General features: G+C 36.5%; 2 protein-coding genes across 2 annotated transcripts in view; both read left to right on the top strand.

Annotated features, from left to right (window-relative positions):
• The window catches only part of MGAT4C (MGAT4 family member C), a 749,687-nt gene that overhangs the window by 237,876 nt on the left and 485,907 nt on the right, over positions 1 to 25,904 (top strand). The window contains exon 3 of the mRNA XM_043967011.1: positions 11,908 to 11,974. The gene's annotated coding sequence lies outside the window, so the exon portion shown is untranslated. The remainder of the gene's footprint in view (positions 1 to 11,907; positions 11,975 to 25,904) is intronic.
• On the top strand, positions 10,931 to 11,143 carry LOC122727569 (40S ribosomal protein S21-like). Its single transcript, XM_043965170.1, has one exon. It carries the CDS (start codon positions 10,931 to 10,933, stop codon positions 11,141 to 11,143), a length of 213 nt encoding a protein of 70 aa, XP_043821105.1.

Genomic DNA, 25,904 nt, shown 5'->3' with positions numbered 1-25,904 from the left:
TTCTTTGGTGCCCTAAAGGTATTGTTTAATTTTGAAAGTATAATCATTATAGCAAATAAGAAATTGTGAGCCCAGTGGTTATATATATATATATATATATATATATATATATATATATATATATATATATATATATATATATATATATATATATATATCTTTGGTCATATTTCACCTTCTCTCTTTGCTTTGTATTCTGAAAAGAATTTTGAACTATTGTGTTTACTCCTTAAATCATCCTTCAAAATCTAGAAGTTTGACTCATATCTCTAAGAGTACGGGAGAAGTCAAAACTTGCTTCATTCTAAGAGAAGTTTATTGTCAATATAAAGAAGATTTGAGGATGCATTTGACTGGGAGTTCCCAGTGTGGAAATTAGAGATCTTTCCAATTCCTCTTGGTTCAAATCTTCACAATACAGTATCATTATTTGGTAGGAACTGATTTCTCAGGAAAAAAAAAACACAGGCACACCTTTAAATATAAAAACTTTAAAAGCAAACACGATTGATTATATGCCATATGAGCCTGCTGATGCCTCAATTTACCTCCAGGAATATATTCATCTATATGATACTTCCTAAAATTTGCAAATATATAGCTCAGGGAAAAATGTGAAGTTTTTGACCAGATTAATTTAGTGATACTAGGAAACATTACTAGTATCTAGAACTAACTCAATACCAAGGTATGAATAAATTTGTGATATACTTTCTGCTGAGAATATAAATCACTGATCTAGAAACACTAATCCCTTTAATGTTCCTTGAACAAGATACTCCATCCCAACTCTGGGCATTTTCACTGGCTGCCCTCTATGCATGAAAGGTGTTCGTTCCTCATTCTTGCCTCCTGGATTCTCTGCTTTCCTTCAAGTTCCTGCTAAAATACTACATTGTACAGTAAGCCTTTCCTTACCCCACACCTTAGTTATATTCCTTTCCCTAATTATCTCTAATTTAGCAAGTATATAGCTTATTTGTACATAGTTGTTTGCAATTCATTTAACTTTGAGTTCCTTGAGATCAGGGACTGCATTTTCCTTTATTTGAATCCCAATTTTAGTATAATCCCTGACACTTATTACTTATTAAAGCTACTTATTAAATGTTTGTTGATTAAGAAGGGTACAGAAGTGGGAGTCAAGAAACCTGGATTATCATCCAATCTAGCTTCTTGGAGTCTGTTGCCCAACTGCTATCCCCTAAAGAGTTCACACTATTGTGAAAAAGACTGGAAGGAAAGGGGTTGGAAATAGAAAGATAACCTTTTTTTTTTTTTAAGTATGGGGGCTAAACTGTTTAAATTCAAAGGTTTCTTGTAGGTCTAATATGCAATATGTGTAAAATTAGCTAATTTCCTATTTGACTCTACTAATGTCAAGGTGTGAATATGTAAGTTAATTACCCTGTGGCTCCATTCACCATACCTCAGAAATCCCCTTCCCAGTGGAAACCCCCCTATCATGGATACCAGTCCCTTCCTTCCTTCCTCCCTCCCTCCCTCCCTCCCTTCCTCCCTCCCATCCTTTCTTCCTCCCTTTCTTGCTCTCTCCCTTCCTCCTATCCTTCCTTTTGCTACTGCAATACTGAATCTGAAAATATTCCTTTACCAAAAAATTACTCACACAAATGATCCAATCAAAATTTTAGGTAAAGTTTTTATTATTCAACACAGAGAGGCATGGCTGGGAAAAGAATTCTAAACTTCAGCTCCTGGAGAGGAACAGATTTATGGCACGTTCCTCCATAGACAAAGGAGAAGGTGATAGTTTCATAGAGGAAAGAAGGGGGTGGGGGTGGGAGAGAGAGTACTGAAAAGTTACAGCTGTTTGGGGAATGAGGATGCTAGCTATTGGGGAACAGGATACATGAAATAGTAAATATCATATTCCTTACTGAAGATTATTGTCACTATCTGGTCCTAACCATGTAGCAAGCACATCTGGCCCAATTAGGGTCCTGTTACAAATTTCAAGGTGCCCAACTTGCTGGCTACTCATGACACATCCACTTCATAATCTGACTAACCACTATCTAGTTAATTAAATGTTTTGGTTTTCCAAGGAAAGAGTACCCTTTAACTGGCCCCAGCAAGCTGATCAACTCTATTATTTCTCATGGTCAGAGTTGATCTCTTCATGGCCAGAGTACTCCTAACTGGACCTAGGCCTACTAGGCTGCTATTACATTTTTTCCTTTCTTCCTTCCTTCCCTCCCATCTTCCTTTCTTCCTTCTCTAGACTGGACTATGGTTTTACTTGTTTTAGGTCTAGCACATGGTCAGAAGTGACCTGTTCTTAAAGTCAGAAGACATGGGTTCAATCCAACAACATAGTAGTTCTATGAACTCAGGGAATTTAATAACTTTATTCACTTTTATTCATTTTAATTTATTTATAAATTTATTTACTTTTTTCCTCTTACAATCTAAGTTTATTCACCTTTAAAATGGGCATAGTGATACTTGTGACACCTCACAAGGCTCCTGTGGGGAAAGTGCTTTGTAGCCTCTGAAGTGATATATAACTGTAAATTTTATTATGATACATAAATGGGAGCGCTACAAATAGACAAGTACATGCCAACTCTGAAATCAGTTTCTGAGTTCAATTGCTTTTGCTCCTTCTATAAAACACTCTCCCATTTTTCTGATGTCTGAGATCTGTTTTCATTTTCCTAAATTCATATTCTTCTTTCACTCCATCTCATCCCAGATCTTTTTCAGTATTATAGAGTATTTGGAGACATTTCTGCTTTAGCTTCTGCCTAAAGAAGGAGATTAATTGTGAAAAGGGGATAAGGGGAGATTTAACCATAGTTGTAATAAAGGAAAATTACCTTGCAAAAGACACTTCAAGTCATTTTAATATAAGACACAAGGACAAAAACTAGAGTAATGGTTTCTGTCTTCAGATAATACTTCCATAAGTCTCCAAGTAGCTTTCATATACATTTTCTAAGCCACCAGCCAACCAGCAAGTATGTATTAACCTCTACAAGTGGAGCTGAACAATAGGGTATGGATGAGCTGTTCATTCAGATGATTTTACCAAGTATTTTTAAAGTGCTCACTGTGTACAAAAAGACTGCTATGCAGAGGTCGGGGAGTCTGCAAATGAATGAGAGCATAGATCCAAAAGGAGGTCAGTAGTGTCCACCAAAGAGAAATTAGTCCATTAGGTTTGGCAGTGTTAAATATAACTTCCTAATAAAGGAAACAAATTAACTGTATTTTAAGATATTCCTCAAACATCCTAATGGGATCATTCAAATCATACCAATTACTTTTTTGTTGTTGCTGTTCCCATTTCTGCATCATATCAAATTGTAGCAAATAGCTAAGGCTGTATTTTTCTACAACTGCTTCTTTCTCATATCTTTCAGGCCTTTCTTTCTAATATACACATAAACAAGGCCTCCATAAAGTCACTGTTCTAGTCTTATTGAATCTTCAGAAAAATATGGCAAAGTAGGTAGAGAAAATATTAATAGTTCCATTGTGTAGATAAGGGAATGGAGACACACAGAGATATGTTACTCACCCAAAGGGAGATTGATAGTGACATATCTAGGACAAGTATTCATGGATTTTAATTATCTTCCTATGTTCTTTCCAAAATATCACTAAGGAAATACATGACCAAACCAAGAGTTTTGGGAAAAGATTTCTCATTGCCTTTTGAGTGGGCACAAATATGGAAAGCATTTGGATAAAAAAAAATAACTAATACTAAGCATGATGGAGCTGTACATCTAAGACAATACTTCTGAGCTATCAGGTATGACTTAGCAATGTGAAGTTGAGCTTCATGTACACAAGTACTTGAAGACATTTTTTCTTTATCAGTCAGAATGTATGTGTGTTTATTTATTTTTACATATGTAATTTGTCTCTAATATGTTAGTTATCTAATGAAGGCCAAGATCTTAGTGACTATTACACATATGTATAATATATAAAGAGAGAGGGGACAGCTAGGTGACACAGTGGATAAAGCACCAGTCCTGGATTCAGGAAGACCTGAGTTCAAATCTGGCCTCAGACACATATATACATACACACATATATATAGAGAGAGACTTAGACACATATAGACACACACACACACATATATATATATATATATACATATATAAAGAGAGAGACATACACACATGTGTGCCTGTGTATATTTATGTAACATATATGTTTATATGTGTCTGTATGTTTATATGTGTGTACACACAAATATTTCTGTCTTTATAATACCAAGTATCAACTTCCATATGTGGAAATTTATTTTGATTTGAGGACCCTACCTTTAGGCTGAGATTAGAAAGCCTTAGGCCCTCAGGATCTCCCCCCTCCTCCTCAGCTTCCACTGAGCAAAAAAGCCCCGTGGGCTATACAAGATGCCAAGTCAGATAGCTGGGGAAAAAAAAAAAGCCCCCAGCTCCGACCTGAGCGGAGCTATCTGAAAGATAGCCTGTGAGGCATGAGGCTCGAGAGTACCCCCCCACCAGCTGCAGCCCTGGCTGGCGGATTAGCTTGGTCTGTGGGGGCGAAGGAAGCCCCGAGATTTGAGTGGAGAGAAGAAAAGTTATATATAGACCTGGGAGTTAGATAGAGAAAAAAAGGAGGAGCAAGGAGGGAGACAGACTAAAAGAAGACTCGAGGATGGACTAGATAGAGGGACTAGAGGGTGACTAGAAGGGAGCCCGGACAAGGATGGAGCAGAAGACAGACTGACCAGGAGGCAGTGAAGAGCACGGAAGCAGGTCAGCACAGGGTACAGGTTGGAGAAAGTGAAGATTAAGAGGAGTTAGAAGAAAGTAGCTGACTAGGGAAAGTGTATCGTGCCCTGAGGCCTCAGGCAGCTAAGGCCCTTATTGTATTCAAGAAGTTCAGCAGGTGGGAAAGAGACTCAGTGGAAAGAGACTGCAGGAAAGCAGTCAGGTTGTACATTATTTCCCTGTATTCCTAATTTGAAATAGTATCTCATAAATAAACTCTACTTGGATTATTTAGTTAAGAGGCTTCTTAATCCTGTGCTTATCAATTTGGGAGTGGAGCGGTGTGGTGGAACTTTATAAACGGCCCATATTAAATTAAAGAAGTCAGATAGCCAAATAGTCAAAAGTCCCCAGTTTAGTCCTCCAGTCAGATTAGACCCCCAAAATTAGGCTAGTCAATTCAAAAAATATTTTTACACATACTTAGTATTCTGAATATATTGCGGACAAACACAACTCTAGAAAGACTTAAGAGAGAAAAAATATACAGGAGAAAGTCACCTAAAATGATAAGAGATGAGGTACATCAGACCAGAATGAAAAGATTAGGAATACAGAGAATAATAGAATTTCATAAGATTGTGCTAGGGATGTGAAGCTTAAATAGAAACTTATTTGCCAAGATCTAGTTCTAACTAGAGAGTACCTTTGCCACCCCCAAGTCCCTTTACAATTAAAGACATAAATCAGGGGAAAATAAACGAAAATGATATTTGACAGCACATATTGAGAGTCAGATCCATTATCCTAAGGTAGGATATAGACTAAAAGAATGGCAAGCTTCACAAAGAGGATTAGTTATTTCAGAAATGCCAAATCTCTGAAGGGTTATTATAGCATGTTTAGTGGATGGAGTATTGGTTGTGGAGGCAGGAAGTTCTGGGATCCTATCCCACTTGAGACACTGACTATGATACCATGAGCAATTCATTTAACTTCTCTAAAACTCAATTTCCTCAACTGTAAAATAGGCATAATGATAGCATCTACCTTACAGGGTTTTTATTAGTGTTAAATAAGATAATTTCCAAAAATTCAATTGCAAATCTATGAGTTCTACATACAGTAAGATGCATATATATGTATATTTGGATCTATATACATATATACATATACACACATATAAAATATATGGAGAATAATGTAATGCAAACAGGGTTTGGAATTATATAGACCTTGATTCAAATCCCTGTAGATCTTAGTTAAAATTCTTTATCAGACATTTTCCAACTGTTTCCCTTTAAGGAAGTCATTAATTTTCTCTGAGGCTCAGTTGTTTGTTCGTTTTGTTTTGTTTTGGTGAGGCAATTGGGATTAAGTGACTTGCCCAGGGTAACATAGCTAGGAAGTGTCTGAGACCAGATTTGAACTCAGGTCCTCCTGACTCCAGGGCCAGTGCTCTATCCACAGTGCCACCTAGCTCCCCTGAGGCTCAGTTTTCTTAACTGTAAATTGTAGTACTTGACTCATAGAAATATGAAGTTCATAAGAGATTTTATATATATATATATATATGTATATATACATACACATACACACATATACATACATACATGCTTACACACATATAAACATACATATATACATACACACATATATGGCTTTTAGACCTTAAATAACCATGTAAATATCATTTGAGAAAGTTGTGGTTGTGGTGAGAGGAAGGAGGAGAGGAGCAGAAATAATAAAAGGAAATAAAAATGAAGGGACAGAAAGAGGGAAAGATGTATAGAAAGGATTTGGAAGAATAGAAGAATGAGGAGGAAGAGAAAGAAAACAAAAAGGAGGAAAAAGCATTCCCATGCCATTGAATTACCATTTTACCTTACAGAATATGTCCCTTGATGGCATTTTCAGAGACAATATCTTGAGTGGGGTGGTCATAATTTTGACCTAGCATGATAGGATTTATGCCCTTAGTTCTATGGGGTTTCAAGTTTTTATTTTTAAAAAACCCTATAAAGTTGAAGTTGCCTATAATTTCCTTCATAAACAAAAATCAACACTTATTTGCAAAGTTCTTCATATATACGGCCTCTATTTTGTACCGAACAATGACCCTGTGAAGTATCTAACAGAGCTATTATTTTTTGGCATTTGCAAATGAAGGCCCAAGTAATTGGACCCAAGTGCTTATCACTTGTATAGGGTAACATAAGTATTAAGTGTCAGAGTTGGGATTTGAACTCAGGTCTTAATGAGTTTAAGTCCCACAAACTATCCACAATTGTGTCATATTAATTTAGTTTCTAGTTCTAACCCTTCTCTGTTGCTGATATTCAACTTTATCTTTCAGAGCATACAATCTTTATCTTTCAGATCATACAATCTTAGCTCTACAGCTCGAAAGTTCATCAAAAGCCAGACTGATGAATAAACTGAGGTGAAGGCATATCAAATGACTTGTCTAAGGTCATGCAGATATTAAGGGAGAGAACCAGGATCTGAACTAAGGTTTTCTAACACCAAGTACCCAAATCATTCCACTCTGACTTTATATGAAATTTAATTTGAAATTGTTTAATATATGTTGACTTTTTGGTCTAAACTCATTATTTAATAGGTGTTCAAACATCTTCCATAGTCAAAAGTTATGAATTTGTCTATAACTTGTAGTATTGGAGAGTTGCTTTAGGGCTGTTGTTGTTTATCCTTCATTCTTGAAGAAGACCACAATGTTAGGAAGTGATATAATGACTTGCAGTGAACCAGATTTAATTAGAGAGGGCTATGCAAAGTCAACAGCCTCACTCTCTCTTCCAGAGCCATCTAGGTCCTGTGCCAAGACATAAATCAACATGGCTATCCCAAGAAGAAATATAAAACATCATGTGGAAACTCCTCTCCTAAGAGTGAAGCTCAGAGGACTTCCCATTTCTGAGGGTATATATAGTTGTTTTTTTTGTCCACTGATTACAGAGCATTGTCAGTTTCAATACTATGATACAGAAGCAAAGACAGTTTAACAATTTCAGTTATAACAAGTATGGAAAAAATACTGAAACATCATGATAAGATTACAGGATTCCACAAACAAAGGGTCTGGCAAGGATAAGAATATCCAGATGTTACCATAAGATAGGGACTTACTATCCTGAGGGAAAAGAAGTCACTAGGTAGCATCTTTTATCTGCTAGCTATATGGGTTCAGATGAAGGACATTTTGATCTTATTAACCCAGGGTTTCAAAAAAAAATACTTTTGGATAATAAGGTACCTCCACCAAATTCAGGTGATGCATATATTCACATTAACAACAAAAACTACTGGGAACATTGTAAAAAACAGTATGGCAGAAACTATACCCACATGTTATACCATATACTAAGGTCAAAATGGGTACATGATTTACACATAAGCAAATGAAGGGAGTATGGAATCATTTATCTGTCATATTTTGGGGCAGGGAAAGAATTTACAGCCAAAGAAGATATTGAGAATAAAATTAAATGTAAAATAGATAATTTGATTATACAAAAATTATAAAGCTTTTGCACAAACAAAAATAATATAACCAAGATTAAAAAGGAAGTAGAAAACTGGGAAAGAATTTTTGAAACAAATAGCTCTGATAAAGGCCTTATTTCTCAATTATATAGAGACGTGAGTCAAATTTATAAGAATACAAGTCATTCCCTGATAGATAAGTGGTCAAATGATATGAGCAGGCAGTTTTCAGACAAAGAAATCAAAGCTATCTATAATCATATGAAAAAATGCTCTATGTCATTATTGATCAGAGAAATACAACTGCAAACAATTATGAGGTATCATCTCACAACTCTCAGAGTAAAAAATATAACAAAACAGGAAAATATTGGATGTTGGAGGTGATGTTGGAAATCTAGGACACTAATACACTGTTGGTGGAGTTGTAAAAAGATCCATCCATTCTGGAGAGCAATTTGGAGTTATGCCAAAAGGGCTATAGAACTGTGCATACCCTTTGACCCAACAATACTACGGCTTGGTTTATATCCCAAAGACATCCCCCAAAAGAGAAAAAGGCCAATTTGTACAAAAATATTTCTAGCAGCTCTTTTTGTGATGGCTAAGAATTGGAAATCAAAGGAATGCCCATCCATTGGGGAATGGCTAAACAAGCTGTGTTATATGATGGTGATGTAATATTATTGTGCTATAAGAAATGACAAGCAGGATGACTTCAGAAAAGATTGGAAAGACTTCTATGAAATGGTGTGTTGTGAAGTGATCAGAACCAAAAGTACATTGTACATAGAGACAGTGATATTGTTTGATGAAGAACTGTAAATGACTTGACTATTCTTAACACTACAATGATCCAAGAAGACAATCCCAAAGGACTATTGATGAAACATACTATCCACCTCAAAAGGAAGAACTAATATTGATGGAACAGACTGAAGCATACTATTTTTCATTTTCATTTTTTTCCCTTTTAATCAAGTTGTCTTGTAGAACATGAAAAATATGGTAAAGTTTTACATAATCATACACGTATAACCCATATCTAATTATTGCCTCACGGAGGGGGCAGGGGAGGGAGGGAAAGAGGGATAAAAATTGAAACCCACAACTATCAGTAAAAATGTTTATTATTTAAAAAACAATAAGGGTATGATTTCCTATAAGGACAAAAGAAGGAAAAGGAGAGGAAGACAGAGCTGCATTGACTAACTGGAGCTTGCCAGTTTTGTCCCCAGTGGGCCACCTGTGGGGTCACAAAGAGTTGGACATAACTCAACAAAAAATTGGGTGTTCTTGGATGTCCTTGAGTCATTTAGAACTCAACCCGCCCAAACCAGAACCCAGATTTCCCTCTAAATCTTTCTAATTTTAAACTTTTCTTACTCTCTAGAATGTTACCATCTTCCTAGTCACTCTGTTAGCCTCATTGTCCTTTTCAAACTTCCTCCAATCCTGCGACCACATATCTAATATGTTGCCAGATCTTGTTGTTTCTACTTACACATCATGTTAGATTGTCTTGTCTTTTTAAAGCTCCTACCCTGTGGGAGGTGATTCTTCATATCACCTCCCATAAGGGACTATGGGCAATAATGAAAATTTGATTTTCCTTCCTTATCTCTCTCCATTCCAATCTATTGTCTTTTCAGTTGCCAAAGTGAATAGGTCACATCCTTCTATTCAGTAAAACCCAATGGCTCATTATCATCCACAGAATCCAGTATAAAGTGCTCTGTTTAGCTAATTAAAAACCTTTCAGAGTCTGGCCTCTTCCTACATTTCCAAGCTTATTATGCTTGACTCTCCACCATGTACTTTATAATACAGCAGTGCTTGTGGCAAATCCTCCTCTTTCTTGCAAATGATATTGCCTCTCCCAACTCTGGCCTGAAATGTTATCCCTTCTCACCTCTACCTAATGATTTCATAGAAGACTGTCCACTGGAACCAGATGGGTCTGGAGGACAGAGTGAATCTGGTGACTTTGCATAGCTCTGCCTCACTTAAATGAAATTCACTTGCAAGTCAAGATATCACCCTCCTGATGTCATTGGTTCTCTTTAAAAACAAAGTATGAACAAGACTTCAGATCTTATCTTCTTGGGTGGTTTTTCCCAGTCTCCTTCCCAAATGCACAACACAATTCTTTCCTTCCCTCTGATATTACCTTCCATATAATCTGTATGCATCTTTTAATCATTTGCCAGTTGTCTCGCTTCATAGATTTTTTTTTTTAACTCCTTGGTCTTTCTTTGGATTTCCAGTTATTAGCATGGGCCTAGCCCATAGGAAGTCCTTACTAAATGTTTTTTGACTGACTGAATGAATGTTTGCATGTATCAGATGTCACACTTGAAAATAGGCCTTCTCTTCCACAAGGCTACGACACTGACCACCATGTCACTTTATGTCTCTGAGGCATTTAACACAATATGTATATTGTGTTGGTGTCATCCTCCTATTTATCTATGAGCTCCTTACTGGTAAGAACAATGACTTATCTGAAAGTTGAACATCTACACACAGGAGGCTCTTAAAAAGTTTGATTGTCTCATTCTGTTACATCAAATTAAAAAAAAAATAGAGAAAGATATCACAGACGTGCGGAATAAGACAACAACCTAAAGCATTATTATTAAAAAGAAAGAGAGCCTTTTTCTCTTCCACCACTTTCGAGTTTACACTCGGTTCCCTCAGCTGCCAGCATGCAGAAAGATGCTGGCAAGTTCATGGACCTGTATGTGCCGCAGAAATGCTCCATGAGCAACAGGGTCATTGGGGCCAAGGACCATGTGTCCATCCAGATGAACATGGCTGAGGTTGACAAGGTCACAGGCAGATTCAATGGCCAATTTAAAACTTATGAAATTTGTAGAGCAATATGTAGAATGGGAGAATCTGATGACTCTATTCTCTGACTGGCAAAAAATGATGGTTGTGTTTCAAAGAATTTCTAATTGAAAAAATCTTGTGGAATATGTCTTAATAAATCAGAAAAACAAACAAAAGAAAAGAATAAAAGGAAATAAGTGTTTCTATCTGCACTGAAGGGGAGACAACACCAAAGAGATTATAATACTAGATAAGTATCTTAGTATGGAAAATTTATCCTTTAATCAACTGTGATATTATAATATTATGAGTTCAGTGAAGGTATCATTAATAATGATTAAAAATGCATTATAGAGAATGGGAAAAGGATAGGATAAGTTAGTTAAGTCTGTATTAATAAAATTATATTTCACTTTGTGTGCATTCTGTTCTCATTTTTGGAAGCTTCTAAGGAATTTCTAATGACTATAGTACATTGTAAATAAAATAACTCAGTATCAAAATAGTAGCAACAATAGACCAGGATAATAATTGGAGTTTTTATTGCTTTACTAACTGAAGTTCTTGCATCGTTTAATTGGTGTTTAATGTTGCTTAAATTATTGCAGCAATAAAGGAAATATATCCACTCCAATTAAGTCTTTGTAATTTCAAAGAAGGTAAATTTGGTTGATATATATATATATATATATATATATATATATAATCCCCTAAGTATCATTTAAAATTATTTTGTAATTTTTTAAAAATGTGTTTGCTTTTTTTGTTTGTTTGTTTTGGTTGTCTAATTTTTGTTAAGAAATATGGAAATCACTTACATATGACATCTTTTTGTTTGTTTGTTTAACAGATCCTTGCCTAGAACTGTGAGTCCCAACTTTATTCAAGAAAAGGCAGAGGAACTAAGGACAAAAAGAGTGAGTTTATTTGATTACTAGTGTTTCTTATTGATAAACATGCTAGTAATTTATTTATGTAATATGTTTTAAAGTATATAGGATATAAAGATATTATTCCTGAGTAACACTGTATAAAGGGACACTAAGCTGGAATATAAGAAATACAAAGGAAACTAAGTCTTAATTCCACATTCAGTTTAATACAACACATAATTACGCACTGAAAAATATTTAGATGAAATTGTTCCTTTAAAATAGTGTGCAGATTAGGAGATTGGACTGGGTTAACCATGTATTTGCCAAACATATATGAGTATGGGAGTGGAAGAGACATTTCCACATTTACCTGTATAAAAGGGGGAGCAACTAAGGAATTCCACCTTTAATACTTACCTCTTACCAGAAGAACTAGAGCCTGTTGGACAAAACCCATCTGATAGTAAGAGACTATACTCAGATTTTCCATAAGCCAGCTTTGAGAGTACAATCTATATTTGAACTAAATGGGATTCCATTCATTATATATCAGTCATCTTAAATAATGTACTACTTACTAGATTGAGCTATAGGGAAAATAATTACAAATCAGGTCATTGATCTGCATTCAATCTTTAGTTTCTATACATCATTTATGAACATGGTTTCTGGATTCTGCATTATTAGTTGTCACTGAATGAATTGCATTATAGACCAAGATATTATTATTATTATTGTTATTGTTATTATTATGTTGTCATGTTAGCTATTTCATCTAAGAAATATTTTCGACATGTATTTAGTTGTATCCATTTGTTTTTTAAACACATTATATTTTGAAACTAAGTTAAAATTGGATCAGAGGTGCTAGTTTACACTTATCAAATTATAGGTCTAGATATTTTGGGGAAATGAAATCATCTTGTGTTGGGTTTTTGATTACCTACCTTGCTTCCCTAGGACTTCAGTGATTTTCAAACATTTCAGCTTTCTTACTAATGGCTGGCAGCTCCCCCCCCACCATTCTTTTTTGGTCCCTGATAAGTTGTCTTTTATAACCAGCAGGGTGTTTTTTTTTTGGGGGGGGGTGGCGTAATAGGGAGTTTGGACATGGTTGCAGCTTTTGGACCTGGGAACTATCCAAAATAAATATATAAATAAATGTAGAAGAGAAAACAACCCTGACTTATGACATTTAGAAAAGGCCTAATACTTGGTGATTTGCTGATGAATTTCCCACTGCCGTATAGTTTTCACTTTGCTTCCTTTGCTGTCAAAATACCTGAAATAATAAGGGGACATTTCCACTAATGGACAATGGGGCCCGGTTGCCTCCAGAGGACTTGGCAGAGGCAGCCTGCTATGTGGCTTTATCTTTGAAAGCGATGTGAAACAAGCTTGCTTGGCTGCAGATAAGGGACTTAGAAACAGTCCTATTCAGATGTACCTGTCACTAATTTATCTGGGGGTTTTTTGTGATTCATATATACTGTTCTGTGTGCAACAGAGCATTAAATTGCTTTCCACTGGGAGCAGGTCACATTCAGGGGTCGGTTGAAGCATGCTTCCGAATAGTGCGCCCTTGATTCATACAGGCTGTTTGTAGGGAGATTTTGGCAGTTGAAATCTTTATCTCATTAGAGATTGTGCACTAGGCTCTGGCTGGCGATGCTGATAATTTTAATCTGAGGTAGATAACCACCCATCGAAGCTTTAGTACTGGAGAGAGTAGCAGAATATTCTCTCCAGTATTCAGAAAGAAAACAATTAACTGGGTTCCCACTGCCACTCACCACTATTTTGGACATCAAATAATTTTACATATATTTTTCATAAATAGTTTACTTTTTTCTTTATTAACATATTTCCAGGACACCTTTTCTTTCTTTGAAATGGTTTGAAATTTAAATTATATTACATGGTTCAGATGCAGAATCTGGGTGAGGAATAATGATAGACTGTTCTATTCTTCAATCTGTATCCTTGCTATATGATTAAGATATTATTTAATTTAAAAAAATTTTTTTTGGTGAGGCAATTAAACGACTTTCACAGGGTCACACAGCTAGTAATTGTTAAGTGTCTGAGGCCAGATTTGAACTTAGGTCCTCCTGAATCCAGGGCCCGTGCTCTATCCACTAAACCATCTAGCTGCCCCATTAAGATATTATTTAAAAGCTCCCCATGATGCTGAGTGAGTCTCCAACGTGGTACACTTAAGAGAGGATATGGAAGAGAGTCATATGGGTGAGGTAGGAATGAATGGGATCCATTCTACAAATTTAAAAGGAATACTCCAGTGAATCTGATTACAGACCCATTAGAGTCTGGAAGAACCAGAATGTAAGGATGGCTGAAGAGCCAATATGACTTAGTAGACAGCATCAGGAAGACCATGAAGTAAATGTTACCTTTGATATTAGACATGTTGTGTGATCTCCGTAAAGTCATTGGACCTCATAGTCATCAAGACAATTTGTTGCAACTTTTTTTCTTTTTTCTTTTCTTTTGTTTTTTTTTTCTTTTCCCACTCCTCTCTTCCTTTAACCCTAATAAAAGAGGGGAAGGAAAGGGGAGATAAAAAGCATTTATTAAGTGTCTACTCTGTTCCTGGAACTGTGTTGTTGTTGTTATTTAATAAATATTATCTCCTTTAATCTTCTCAACAATCCTGTGAGGTCACTGTGATTATGTTGTCATCTACAGTTGATGAAACTAATGCAGACTGGGTTAAGTGACTTACCCAGGGTGTTTCATAAGCTAGAAAATAACTTGTCTCTCAGACTCCATGCCCAGGCAAGTCTTGACTGAGAGGCTAATTGCATTGATGAAGGTGGTTTCTCCACTGGGAGTTCCTTAGTTCCATATATCAATAAAACCACAAGGACAAACCTTACCAAAAAGATTAAACCTTCACTAAAATTGTTTTTCCCATAGGAAAATGTTTTACCAAATATTTGTATTTACATAGTTATGTCTATTGCTACCACCAAAGGAAATCCTACCATGCCCTTCCATATATTTGGCAAGCAAATGGGAAAATTTGTGATGGAGGATATGCCAATTTGGATTTTTGAGGGGCAACAAAGGAGGTGATGCTTACAGTTTTATGGGGAAGCTGCCTTAAGAGACACTTATTACTCCAGCACAGATTATGTTCTTCAGGGCTGAGCTTTTTAACATTTCTAAAAGAAAGCTGTTTCTTTTTTGCTTTTTTCTTTTCTTTTAAGCACAGCAACTGTGAAACTAAAACCTAATATGCTTCCTTCCTTGCTTCCTTGAATTTTCAGCTTGTTCTAATGGGTACAAAATTAAGCCAATAAATGCCAAAGTGGTTGTTAACTGAAAGCAATCAGCGAAATCTTCTCAATGTGTTTTGGAGTTTGCCATGACAGCAGTCTTTATCGTTGTAAATGAGTTGTATAACTCAATATGGTTCCCTGTCTTTTTGCACTAAAGATAGTTTGCTCTGCCTTCCCCCCCCCCCTCTTCTTTTTGCATGGCATGGCAAAAATCAACTTTATAATTTTCATAAAGTTGCAAAGGGAAGATGATTTGAAGGTAATAAAAAGATGACTTTTTTTAAACCACATTAACAAGGTATAATTCTCTTCATTCTTGGCTGGTTGTAAAAACGTGCAACTTCTAACATAAACCAGATTTTTCTTTTTTTATGGAATTAATGCATAATTAGGGCATTACTGAGAGAATCCATTAGATCATTCATGCATAATTCACAGTATTTAAATGAGATAGTCTTCACATCTTCTAATCCGTAAATTAGAAAGTGACCTTAAAACCTCATAAGACTTCCTAACAAACACAAGAATGAAATAAATATATTTAATAATATTCAATTGACAACTTCAGAAGATTTTACAATTCTTTGGTAAGCATTTCTTTGGACAGAGTTTTCAGGAGAATTGAAAATCATAGGAAACTATGAAAAAGAAACAGCATATAATTTGTATGAATCAAATGCATTTTTTCTTCCCACAGATTTGAGACTCAATTTCCAATGACTCAAAATGAAGTGCTACTCAGAATTATATTTCTAGTATCATTATCAGCTTCTATGGAAGTTACTCCCACCAAATATCTTAAATGCACAACACATATACCCACAAACATGATACCTTAATTTTCCATGAAGAGTGAACTTAAGTTGACATTGTCTATGGTTAGCAATAAATGAAAGACAAGCATATCTTAAAGATATTCTAGGCCTTTGTTCATATCCTTGTGTTAAGGATCCTAGCATACCCATGTTCTCTTGTTAGTAGCCTAACACACACACACACACACACACACACACACACACACACATGAAAATAATAAAGATAATGAAGATGAAAATAAAGAGATAAAATTAAAAAGATCATTAATAAATAGTGAGGGACCTGGAACACCAGGCAAAAGTGTCTAAATTTTATTTATTAGGCAATAGGGATCCCCTGGCTAATCCTGAATAAAGTATGATAATAAGAGATATGCATAAGAGCTATGATTTTTGAAGTCATATACATGATGGATTACAAAGACTATGTAGAAATGCAAAAAAAATATTGAAATGCTGTTCTGTAGTAATGAGGATCTGCAATTGGGTGAGAGGAAGGGAAATGAAGAGCTAGGGACATATTAGAGAGATATTACTGAGGTAGAATTGACAGTAGCCGGCAAATAATTAAGTATGAGCAATAAGGGAAGTGAAGACTGAAAAGGAATACATACAAATCAAGTTTTCAATGATGGAAGCCTTGATGTATGGTGGGGGCACTGATTGGAAGAGTAAAGTCAGGAGGAAGAAAAAGGTTTCAGGGAGGAAAAGTTTTTTTTTTTTAATCTTGTTTATTAGTATTGGGAGCTTAAGTTCATACTGATATCAAGTTATGCATAATAGAGGAAGACTATGTTCCTTCAAAGTTGTTTGCTATTGGACATCATGTCCAACAAGAAGTCCAAGTAGAAGAGAAATTCCCTATGGATGATAAGGTCTACAAATCATTGCTGCTTGTGTATGCTACTGTCTTGATAATATCAGGCTGTGGAACTTTGTAGGAATTTCTGAATGAGACACAAGATCATCCCAAAGATTTTAGACTAGCAAACCTTACAGTGATATTCATGTGATGAGTAACCATCCATTTTTCTGACTTTGCTATGCAGTTGAATGTATGATCCATTATTCAACCAGTACATCAGTACATAAACCTTGGACAGACACTGCAAATGCTACTCATTTTAAAATGCAGATCAAAGATCATCTCATAAATGATATTTCCTCCCCCTTTCCCAACTCCCTTGCCGATTCTCTAAATATGTGTACCTCCTTTTAAACTTTCTAGTAATTAATTTTTCTATAAACATTTGCATTTATTTGCTTTATTTTGTTGCTTTATACAGCTATGTTCTCTTTTATTTTAGTTTTTTATTTATGCTTTTTATCAATTACATGTAAAGATATTTTTGAGTTCAAAACTTTTCTCCCACTGTCTTTTTTCTCCCTCCTCCCAAGGCCAGCAAGCAATATGATATAGGTTATACATTACTATCACGTTAAGCATATTTCCACATAAAACAAAACCAAAGGGGGAAAATAAATGCTTTAAATAACTATTGATTAGAGAGATGCAAATTAAAACAACTCCGAGTTACCACCTGACACCTATCAGATTGTCTAATATGATAAAAAAGGAGAATAATAAATGTTGGAGAAGCTGTGGAAAAATTGGAACACTAATGCATTGTTGGTGGAACTGTGAACTGATCCAACCATTCTGGAGAGCAGTTTGGAACTATGCCCAAAGGGCTATAAAGCTGTGCATACCCTTTGACCCAGAAATACCACTATTAGGACTTTTTCCCAAAGAGAGCATAAAAAAGGGAAAAGGACCCACATGTACAAAAATATTTATAGTTGCTCTTTTTGTGGTGGCAAGGAATTAGAAATTGAGGGGATGCCCATCAATTGGGAAATGGCTGAACAAGTCATGATATATGAATGCAATGGAATACTATTGTGCTGTAATAAATGATGATCAGGCAGATTTCAGACAAACCTGGAAGGACTTGCATGAACTGATGATGAGTGAGATGAGCAGAACCAGGAGAACATTGTACATAGTGTTAGCAACATTGTGTGTTGATCAACTGTGATATGCTTGATTCTTCTCAGAAATACAATGGTCCAAGTTAGTACCAAAGGACTCATGATGGAAAATGCTCTCCACATCCAGAAAAAAAACAAAAAAATCCCCAAAAACCCCAAACTGTTGAATCTGGATAAAGATCGAACCATAATATTTCTATTGTTTTTGTTGTTGTTGTTTTTCCCTTATGCTTTGATTCTTCTCTCATTACATGACTAATGCAGAAATATGTGTAATGTGATTGTACATATATAATCTATTTCAGATTACTTGCTGTCTTGGGAAGGGGTGGAGGGAGGGGAGGGAGGGAGAAAATTTGGAACTAGAAATCTTATAAAAACAAATATTTAAAACTATCTCTACATGTAACTGGAAAATAATAAAATATTTATGTGGGGAAAAAAAGAAAGATTACTCATCAAGGAGATGAAAATAATCCAGACAGATTAGCCTGATTGAGCTAAAAGGATGACTACTGCTGGCCTTGCTGATGAAGAGCTGGTTTGGGAAAAATAAGGATAGGCTATTGTCTTTTATACTGCTACTTAAAGATTTCAAGGTAGAAAACTCAATTCTATATGCCTTATTCTTTACTGCCACCTATAGCTATAGAAGGCAAATTCAACAGGTAATAGTTTAGTGGACTTAAGAGAAAATGTTTTGCTAGGAGAAATTTTTCAGAGGTTATCCAGTGTAATATAGCTGGATAGTTTTAGATTTCAGGTCAGATTTTACTAAAAGATCTTAACTTTTTTGTTGTTTTTTGTTTTTGTTTTTGTTTTCTTGTTTGTTTTTTAGTGGTATGTAGAGACAGGAGTGACTAAAGAAACACTCAGCAAAAGAGCCTAGAGTCCCTTGATGAGGAACAATTACACCAGGAACTGGCAGATAATTTATACTCTTCCTCTTCCTCTGGATGCATAGGTTTCCCTGCTTACCTGCTTCATTCCTAGACATCTACACATCTATGTCTATTCTCTCCCAATGACACTGTGAGAATTAATGTAGAGTGTGACCCAAGTTTATAAGTGGACTATTACATTATGATTATTATTTCTTTTTCCTTTTTGTTTAATAAATATTACATCATTAAAAGCCATCACTGTTACCTTGGTTGATTTGTTTAAATGGGAAAAACGTGAATGGAACTTCAAGAACTACAGTTAAATAGTAGGTATTTCATTCTTGCATACCATGGTTTTGCCCAAGATCTTGGGAACAATAATAATAACATATATTTATGCTCATTGGTTCCACACATTTGCTGCTCTTGAAAATATTTTATTCTATTAAAGTTCTCTTTCTTTTCTACACCCCACCCCACCCCTTGATTATTAAATGATACTCAAATATCAGGATAAATTATTCTGGGTTTGGAGTCTTTGCCTTTTTGTCTTTTGAATTGAATTCCAAGATTTTTTCTCCAAGATTAATATGCTGATAAGAATTGCATGATACTGATTGTACTTTCCTGATACTTGTCTTCTTTCTGCCTTCTTAGAGCATTTTTCCTTCATATTAGAGGCTCTAAATTTTGCTTATGATATCACTACAAGTTTCTAGTTTAGGGTATTTTCAGAAGGTGATGGGTGAATTCTGTATGGTTTTCATAGGTCTACATAGTTTTGTTTTGTGATTTTCTGAAATATAGTGATTGTTTATTTTGTTGTTATTTTTGTTTTGTTTTGTTTTTTTTTACTTATTTGTGGTTTTCAGGGAGTCCTATCATTTTAAAATTATCTCTTTTCATGTCATTTTTAATATAGTAAGTACCTTGCATTGTCTTCTATTTTTAATAATGTTTTAATTTTGTTGTAATATTTGTTGTCTTGTAGATTCATTGAGTAATGTTTGCTCCATTCTCTCTCTCTGTTTTCTTTCAACAAACATTTATTTTATTTTCCATTTACATGTAAGGGTAGTTTTCAACATTAATTTTCAAAAGATTTAGAGTTCTAAATTTTTCTCCCTCCCTCTCTCCCTTTCCTTCCCTCTCCACAATATCGCAATCAGGTTATATATGTGCAATCCACAAATGTTCTTTTTATCAGTTCTTTCTATAGGGGTGCATAGTAAGCTTCCTCATTAGTTCCTTGGGATTGTCTTGGATCATTGCACTGCTGAGAGTAGTTAAGTCATTCACAATTACTCATTGAACAATACTGCTGTCACTATGCACAATGTCCTCTCAGCTCTGCTCCGTTCATTATACATCGATGTTCATTATTGGGATCATCCTGTTTGTCATTTCCTGTAGCACAAGTCCATTCCACTACAATCATATAACACAGCTTTTTACATCATTCCTCAATTGATGGACATTCCCTTGATTCTCAATTCTTAGCCTCCACCAAGAGTTGCTATAAATATTTTTTGTACAATTTTCCCCCTTTTCTCTTTTTCCTTATTACTATTGTTAACTGTTTCCCTTCCATCCTATTCCCTTCCCCATGATATTTATTCTATTATCCATCTTCTTTCATCCTATCATTCTTCAAAAGGGATTTGTTTCTGTCTGTCCCCTCCCCTACTCTGCCCTTCCTTCTTTTGCCCCTCTCTCTTTATCCCTTTCCCCTCCTATTTTCCTGCAGGGTTATAGAGATTACTTCACCCAATTGAATGTGTACATTATTCCCTCCTTGAGCCAATTCTTTTTTTTTTTTTTTTGCTGGGCAATGGGGGTTAAGTGACTTGCCCAGGGTCACACAGCTAACAAGTGTCAAGTATCTGAGGCTGGACTTGAACTCAGGTACTCCTGAATCCAGGGCCAGCCTTTAACCACTGTGCCATCTAGCTGCCCCTCCTTGAGCCAATTCTAATGAGATTAAGGTCTTTGAGCCAATTTTGATGAGTGTTAGGCTCATTTACTGCCCAGATTTAATAGATTACTCCACCCAGTTGGGTATGTCTATTAGTCCCTCCTTCAGGCAGCTCTGATGAGTTTAAGATCATTGAGCCTTTTCTGATGAATGTAAAATTCATTTACTGTCCTTCTCCTCTCCCATCTCCTCTCCCATCTCTTCCCCCACTCCATAAGCCTTTTCCTGTTACTTTCATGTAGGATTTTGCTTCTGTCCTTCCCCCTCCCCCAATGAATTCCCTTCACCCCTCAATTTAACCCTAAAGATGTTATCATCTAGCTAAGCAACACAGTGGATAAATCATCACCCCTGGACCCAGGGGAATCCCAGCCAAAACCTGGCCTCAGATACAAGACAGTCACCCACTGTATGACCCCAGTATGTCCCCCAGATCCAATTTTTTTTTTATAGTTCTCTAGGGTCTTATATTTGAAAATGAAATTTACCATTCAGTTCAGGTCTTTTCATTACAAATATCTGAAAGTCTTATTTTTCATTAAAATCCCATTTTTTTCTGCTGAATGATAATGCTGAGTTTTGTTGGGTAGGTGATTCTTGGTTGAAATCCCATTTCCTTTGCCCATTGGAATATCATATTTCATGCCCTCCGGTCCTTTAATGTAGAAGCTGCTAGATCTTGTGCTATCCTGACTGGGGCTCCACAGTACTTGAATTCTTTCTTTTTGGCAGCTTGCAATCTTTTCTCCTTGACCAGAGAGCTCTGGAATTTGGCAATAGTATTCTTTCTGGAGGTGATTGGTGGATTCTTTCAATTTCTATTTTAGCCTCTTCTTTTAGAATTTCAGAACAATTTTCCCTGAGAATATCTTGGAAGATGGTGTCTAAGCTGTTTCCTTCATCATGGTTTTCAGATAGACCAATAATTTTCAAATTATCTTTCCTGGACCTATTTTCCAGGTCAGCAGTTTTTCCCAGAAGATATTTCACATTGCCCTCTATTTTTTTATTCATTTGGATTTGCTTTATTGTGTCTTGGTTTCTTATAAAGTCACCAGTTTCCATTTGTTCAATCCTAATTCTTAGGCAATTATTTTCATCAGAGAGCTTTTGTACCTCCTTTTCCATTTGACTTTTCAAGCTGTTGATTTTTTTCTCATGTCTTTCCTGCATCACCCTCATTTCTCTTTCCATTTTTTCCTCTACCTCTCTCATTTTATCTTCAAAGTCCTTTTTGAGCACCTATATGGCCTGAGACCAATTCATATTTTTCTTGGAAGCTTTAGATATAGGGGCCTTGATGTTCACATCTTCCTCTGAGGGTGCCCCTTGGTCTTCCTTGTTACTGAAGAAACTTTCTATGGTCCTGACCTTTCTCTGTCGGCTCATCTTGCCTGTCTTTTACTAGACTTTTAGCTCCTTAAAGTGGGGCACTGTTTCCAGGCTGCAGTACCCCAACCTTAAGAAGTCCCAGGTGGTATGATTTAAGGAGAATCAGGTTCTTCCCTCACCAGGCCTGTTTCCTGGTCCTAGATGACCCCAAACCAACTTGCCAATCAACCAGCTTTGTGTGTTGTGGTTGTTAGCTCCAACGAGCCTGTGCCCCTCCCCCACCTGGGCCACTTCTACTTGAGCCTATCACCTGGTTCTCAGCAGGGGTGTAAAATCCAAGTTCTGCCTTAGCACCAGCATAGACCCCTGTTGACTCTCCCCTGCCCAGGGCTCAGCCCACTCACCAGAGTGTGAGCTTAGTTCCAGATGACATTGGTGCTTCAGCTGATTCAGAGGCTCTGGGGGTCTCCTTCTCTGGTGAGGACTTCCTGAGACTGGATCTGTGTCAGGGTGACTGTGGTGTTGGGCCTGACTCCTGTATCAGCACAGCAGCTCCCTCCTTCTGACCTTCCAAGCCATTCTTGGTTAGAAGATGATTTCAGCACATTCTTCTATGAGTTTTGCTGCTCCGGGCATTTCCCTATGAACTTATTTGGATGTTTCTTGGAGTGATCATGTCACGAGTTCAGGAGCTCACTGCCTTTCCTCCACCTTCTTGGCTCCTTATAAACACTTTTCTCCATTCCCTTTTTCAAAGAGAATGCTACTTGGCTAATATTTTCTACCTTCTGTTCTAAATGATTCATTCGCCTTCCAATTTTTTCCTTCCTAAATTTTTATTTCATTTATTATATCTTCCTTCATTTCTTCCAGGCTCTTGTACACTCTTTGCAACCATGCTATCTCCCCTCCTCCTACCCCACAGACCTAAGAAGTCTTTTTGTTGTAGGGTTTATTCTCTTCTTCTGAGTTTTACTCTTGGGTTTCTATTAAAGAAAATAGTTCTTCATTGTGTTCAATTTCTCCTGTTTACTCTTATTTTTAGCCTCAGTTCTTAGAGTGTTTGTGTTTTATTATTTTTCTCTGAGTCCTTTTAGTCAAATCCAAGTCTTTGCAATCCCATTTTGGGATTTTTTTTTTTGGCAATGATACTGGAGTGGATTGCCATTTACTTTTTCAGCTCATTTTACAGATGAGGAACTGAGGCAAACAGGGTTAAATCATTTGCTCAGGGTCACACAGCTAGTAAATATTTGAGACAAGATTTGAACTAAAGAAAATGGATCTTTCTGATTCCAAGCTCAGTGTTCTATGCAGTGCACTGACTAGCTTCCTCTATTTTTGTGTCTGGGCTGGTTGTATCTGACCATGTTGAATGGGTTTGGTAGGCTTTATTTGATTTTCTCCTCGTTTGAATGCTATAAATGCTGCTGTCACTGCCCATCTAAAGAGGGTGGCTATATTGAATGTAATACTTATATAATTATTTGACCCTTGTTGTTGTTTGTTTGTTTGTTCTTCATTCTTGAAGAGGACCATGACATCAGGGTGATATCATGACTTGCACTGAATGGATTTTAAGTGAGGGAGGACTGTGCAAGTACTTCAACCTCACTCTCTCCTCCAGAGACATCTGGGTCCAGTGGCAAGATATACATCAGGATAATTGCTGATGGCCCCAGATGTTTAAGGCAACTGGGGTTAGGTGACTTGCCCTAACAGGGTCACACAGCCAGTAATATGCATGGTATATATATATTCCTGAAGAAGTATGTGATCTTCAGACCTTTTTATTCTTTCCCTTTTATGCAGTTCATGACTTTCCTGTTTTTGTAGCCATTGAGGTAAACCCAACTCCTCACTATGCTCTTCTGAGAGACTGTGATAAGCCCTCCCAATAGGCAGCAAATTAAAGGTACCCCACCCATCTTCCAGATGGACACAGAGACAAGTATAAAAGAGCACTGCCCCACAACACTTTCTGCCCCTCTTTGGAAATACCTGACCTAAACAACCCAGCTACTAGCCACTGGGAAGTCACACTGTAGCCTATTACCTATGATAGGACTTGACTCCCATCCGTAGTAAAGTTTTAACCACCCCCTGAATTTTCTCTCCAATAAAGAGCTCTTCTGACCCCAGGGCCATGAGTGTGCTCTTCAATCTTGGTGTAATCAAGCGGAAAATGACCTTTCCTATATGCATTATCTATAGCTCTGCCTAGCTTCTCATCTGTGTCACAGCCTTTTCCCCCATTTTGACCTGTGCCATTTCCTTCTGATCTTGTTGACCCAAGTGCTGACTGTTTGCTGTGCTGTTAATACACTGCCAATAAATATGTCTAGGGTGGCTTAGGATTTCTTCCCTTCCATCTGGTATCCCAAGAACCAGACCAACCTAGAGGTGGGCAATTCCTGATAGATAGATAGGTAGAGATAGATAGATAGAAATAAATAGAAACATATATATGTATAAATATCTGTACATAAATGTACAGATATGAATATATACACACATGTGTATATATATACATGTGTGTATACACACACACACACATATATATACACATATCTCTACCTCTATCTCTTTACCTTTATCCTATATACACATATACATAGACATATTTATTTAGGGTCTGACAAGGCTTTCAGACCATTAGCAGCAACCCCATTATCTTTTTCTTTTTGGTCATGCAATTGGGGTTAAGTGACTTTCCCAGGGTCACACAGCTAGTAAGTGTCAAGTGTCTGAGGCCAGATTTGATCTCAGGTCCTCCTGAATCCAGGGCTGGTGCTCTATCCACTGCACCACCTAGCTGCCCCTCAACCCCAGTATCTTGATGAACATAGTGCTATGATTCAACCTCCCGTTCTTCAAAAACTTCCCTGTTTGCGGAGGAACCTTCTGTCTTGATTCCTAGTTTTGGTCACATTCTTCCTGTGGTAGATTCAGAACTTGGTTGATCTCTTTCTTTTTTTCCTTGCACCCATTTGGGAATTAGTCCTGTTTGTTGTTATGACCCTGAAAGATATCAGTGAGTTGTTAGAAATCTCATTGTATTTATAACCTCTCCAAAGTCCCTTGTCTTGGGCACTTAGTCTCTTAGTTGGCCTTCTCTTCTGCTGTGCCTCCCAAACCAATATTCTGAGTATAGATCCATCCTTATATCTACTAAGTAATCTGTTAGGGATGGTACTCCATGACCTTCTTTGTTGAAAGGTGAAAGGTAGATTCCTGATTCCATTTGCTGATAACTGAAGCTGGCAATTACTTGCTTTCAAAATCTCTTTTTAGAGTATTACATGATTTTATATCTTTTTGAGGCAACATATGATGATTTCCCTCTCATAACCCATTTTCCTACCTCTACTGGTTTCCTGTTATTTTCAGTAGATTCCTTGATGCGACCCCTATACTAGCCTCTCCAAGCTTCTGGTCAGCAATTTTTTTTTTTAGTACAGTTCTGGACTATATCAGGCAGCTTAGATCTCATTCTCTCCAGTTTCTTTTATCATTGGCCTTTTCTGGGACCCTTTTTAGATATTTGCTAAAGTTTTTTGGGGGAGATCTGGCTTCTTTATGACTTTTAATGTCACTATCTTAATCCAAAGAACACAATTTCTTTTCACCCTTTCACACATCTATTGTGAAGAATATGCTTTTATCCCCCTG

This window comes from Dromiciops gliroides, chromosome 5 (genome assembly GCF_019393635.1).
Source record: "Dromiciops gliroides isolate mDroGli1 chromosome 5, mDroGli1.pri, whole genome shotgun sequence".
In the NCBI taxonomy this organism is placed as follows: Eukaryota; Metazoa; Chordata; class Mammalia; order Microbiotheria; family Microbiotheriidae; genus Dromiciops; species Dromiciops gliroides.
The sequence above is the reverse complement of the archived record's forward strand: the minus strand, read 5'-3'. Positions and strand labels throughout refer to the sequence as shown.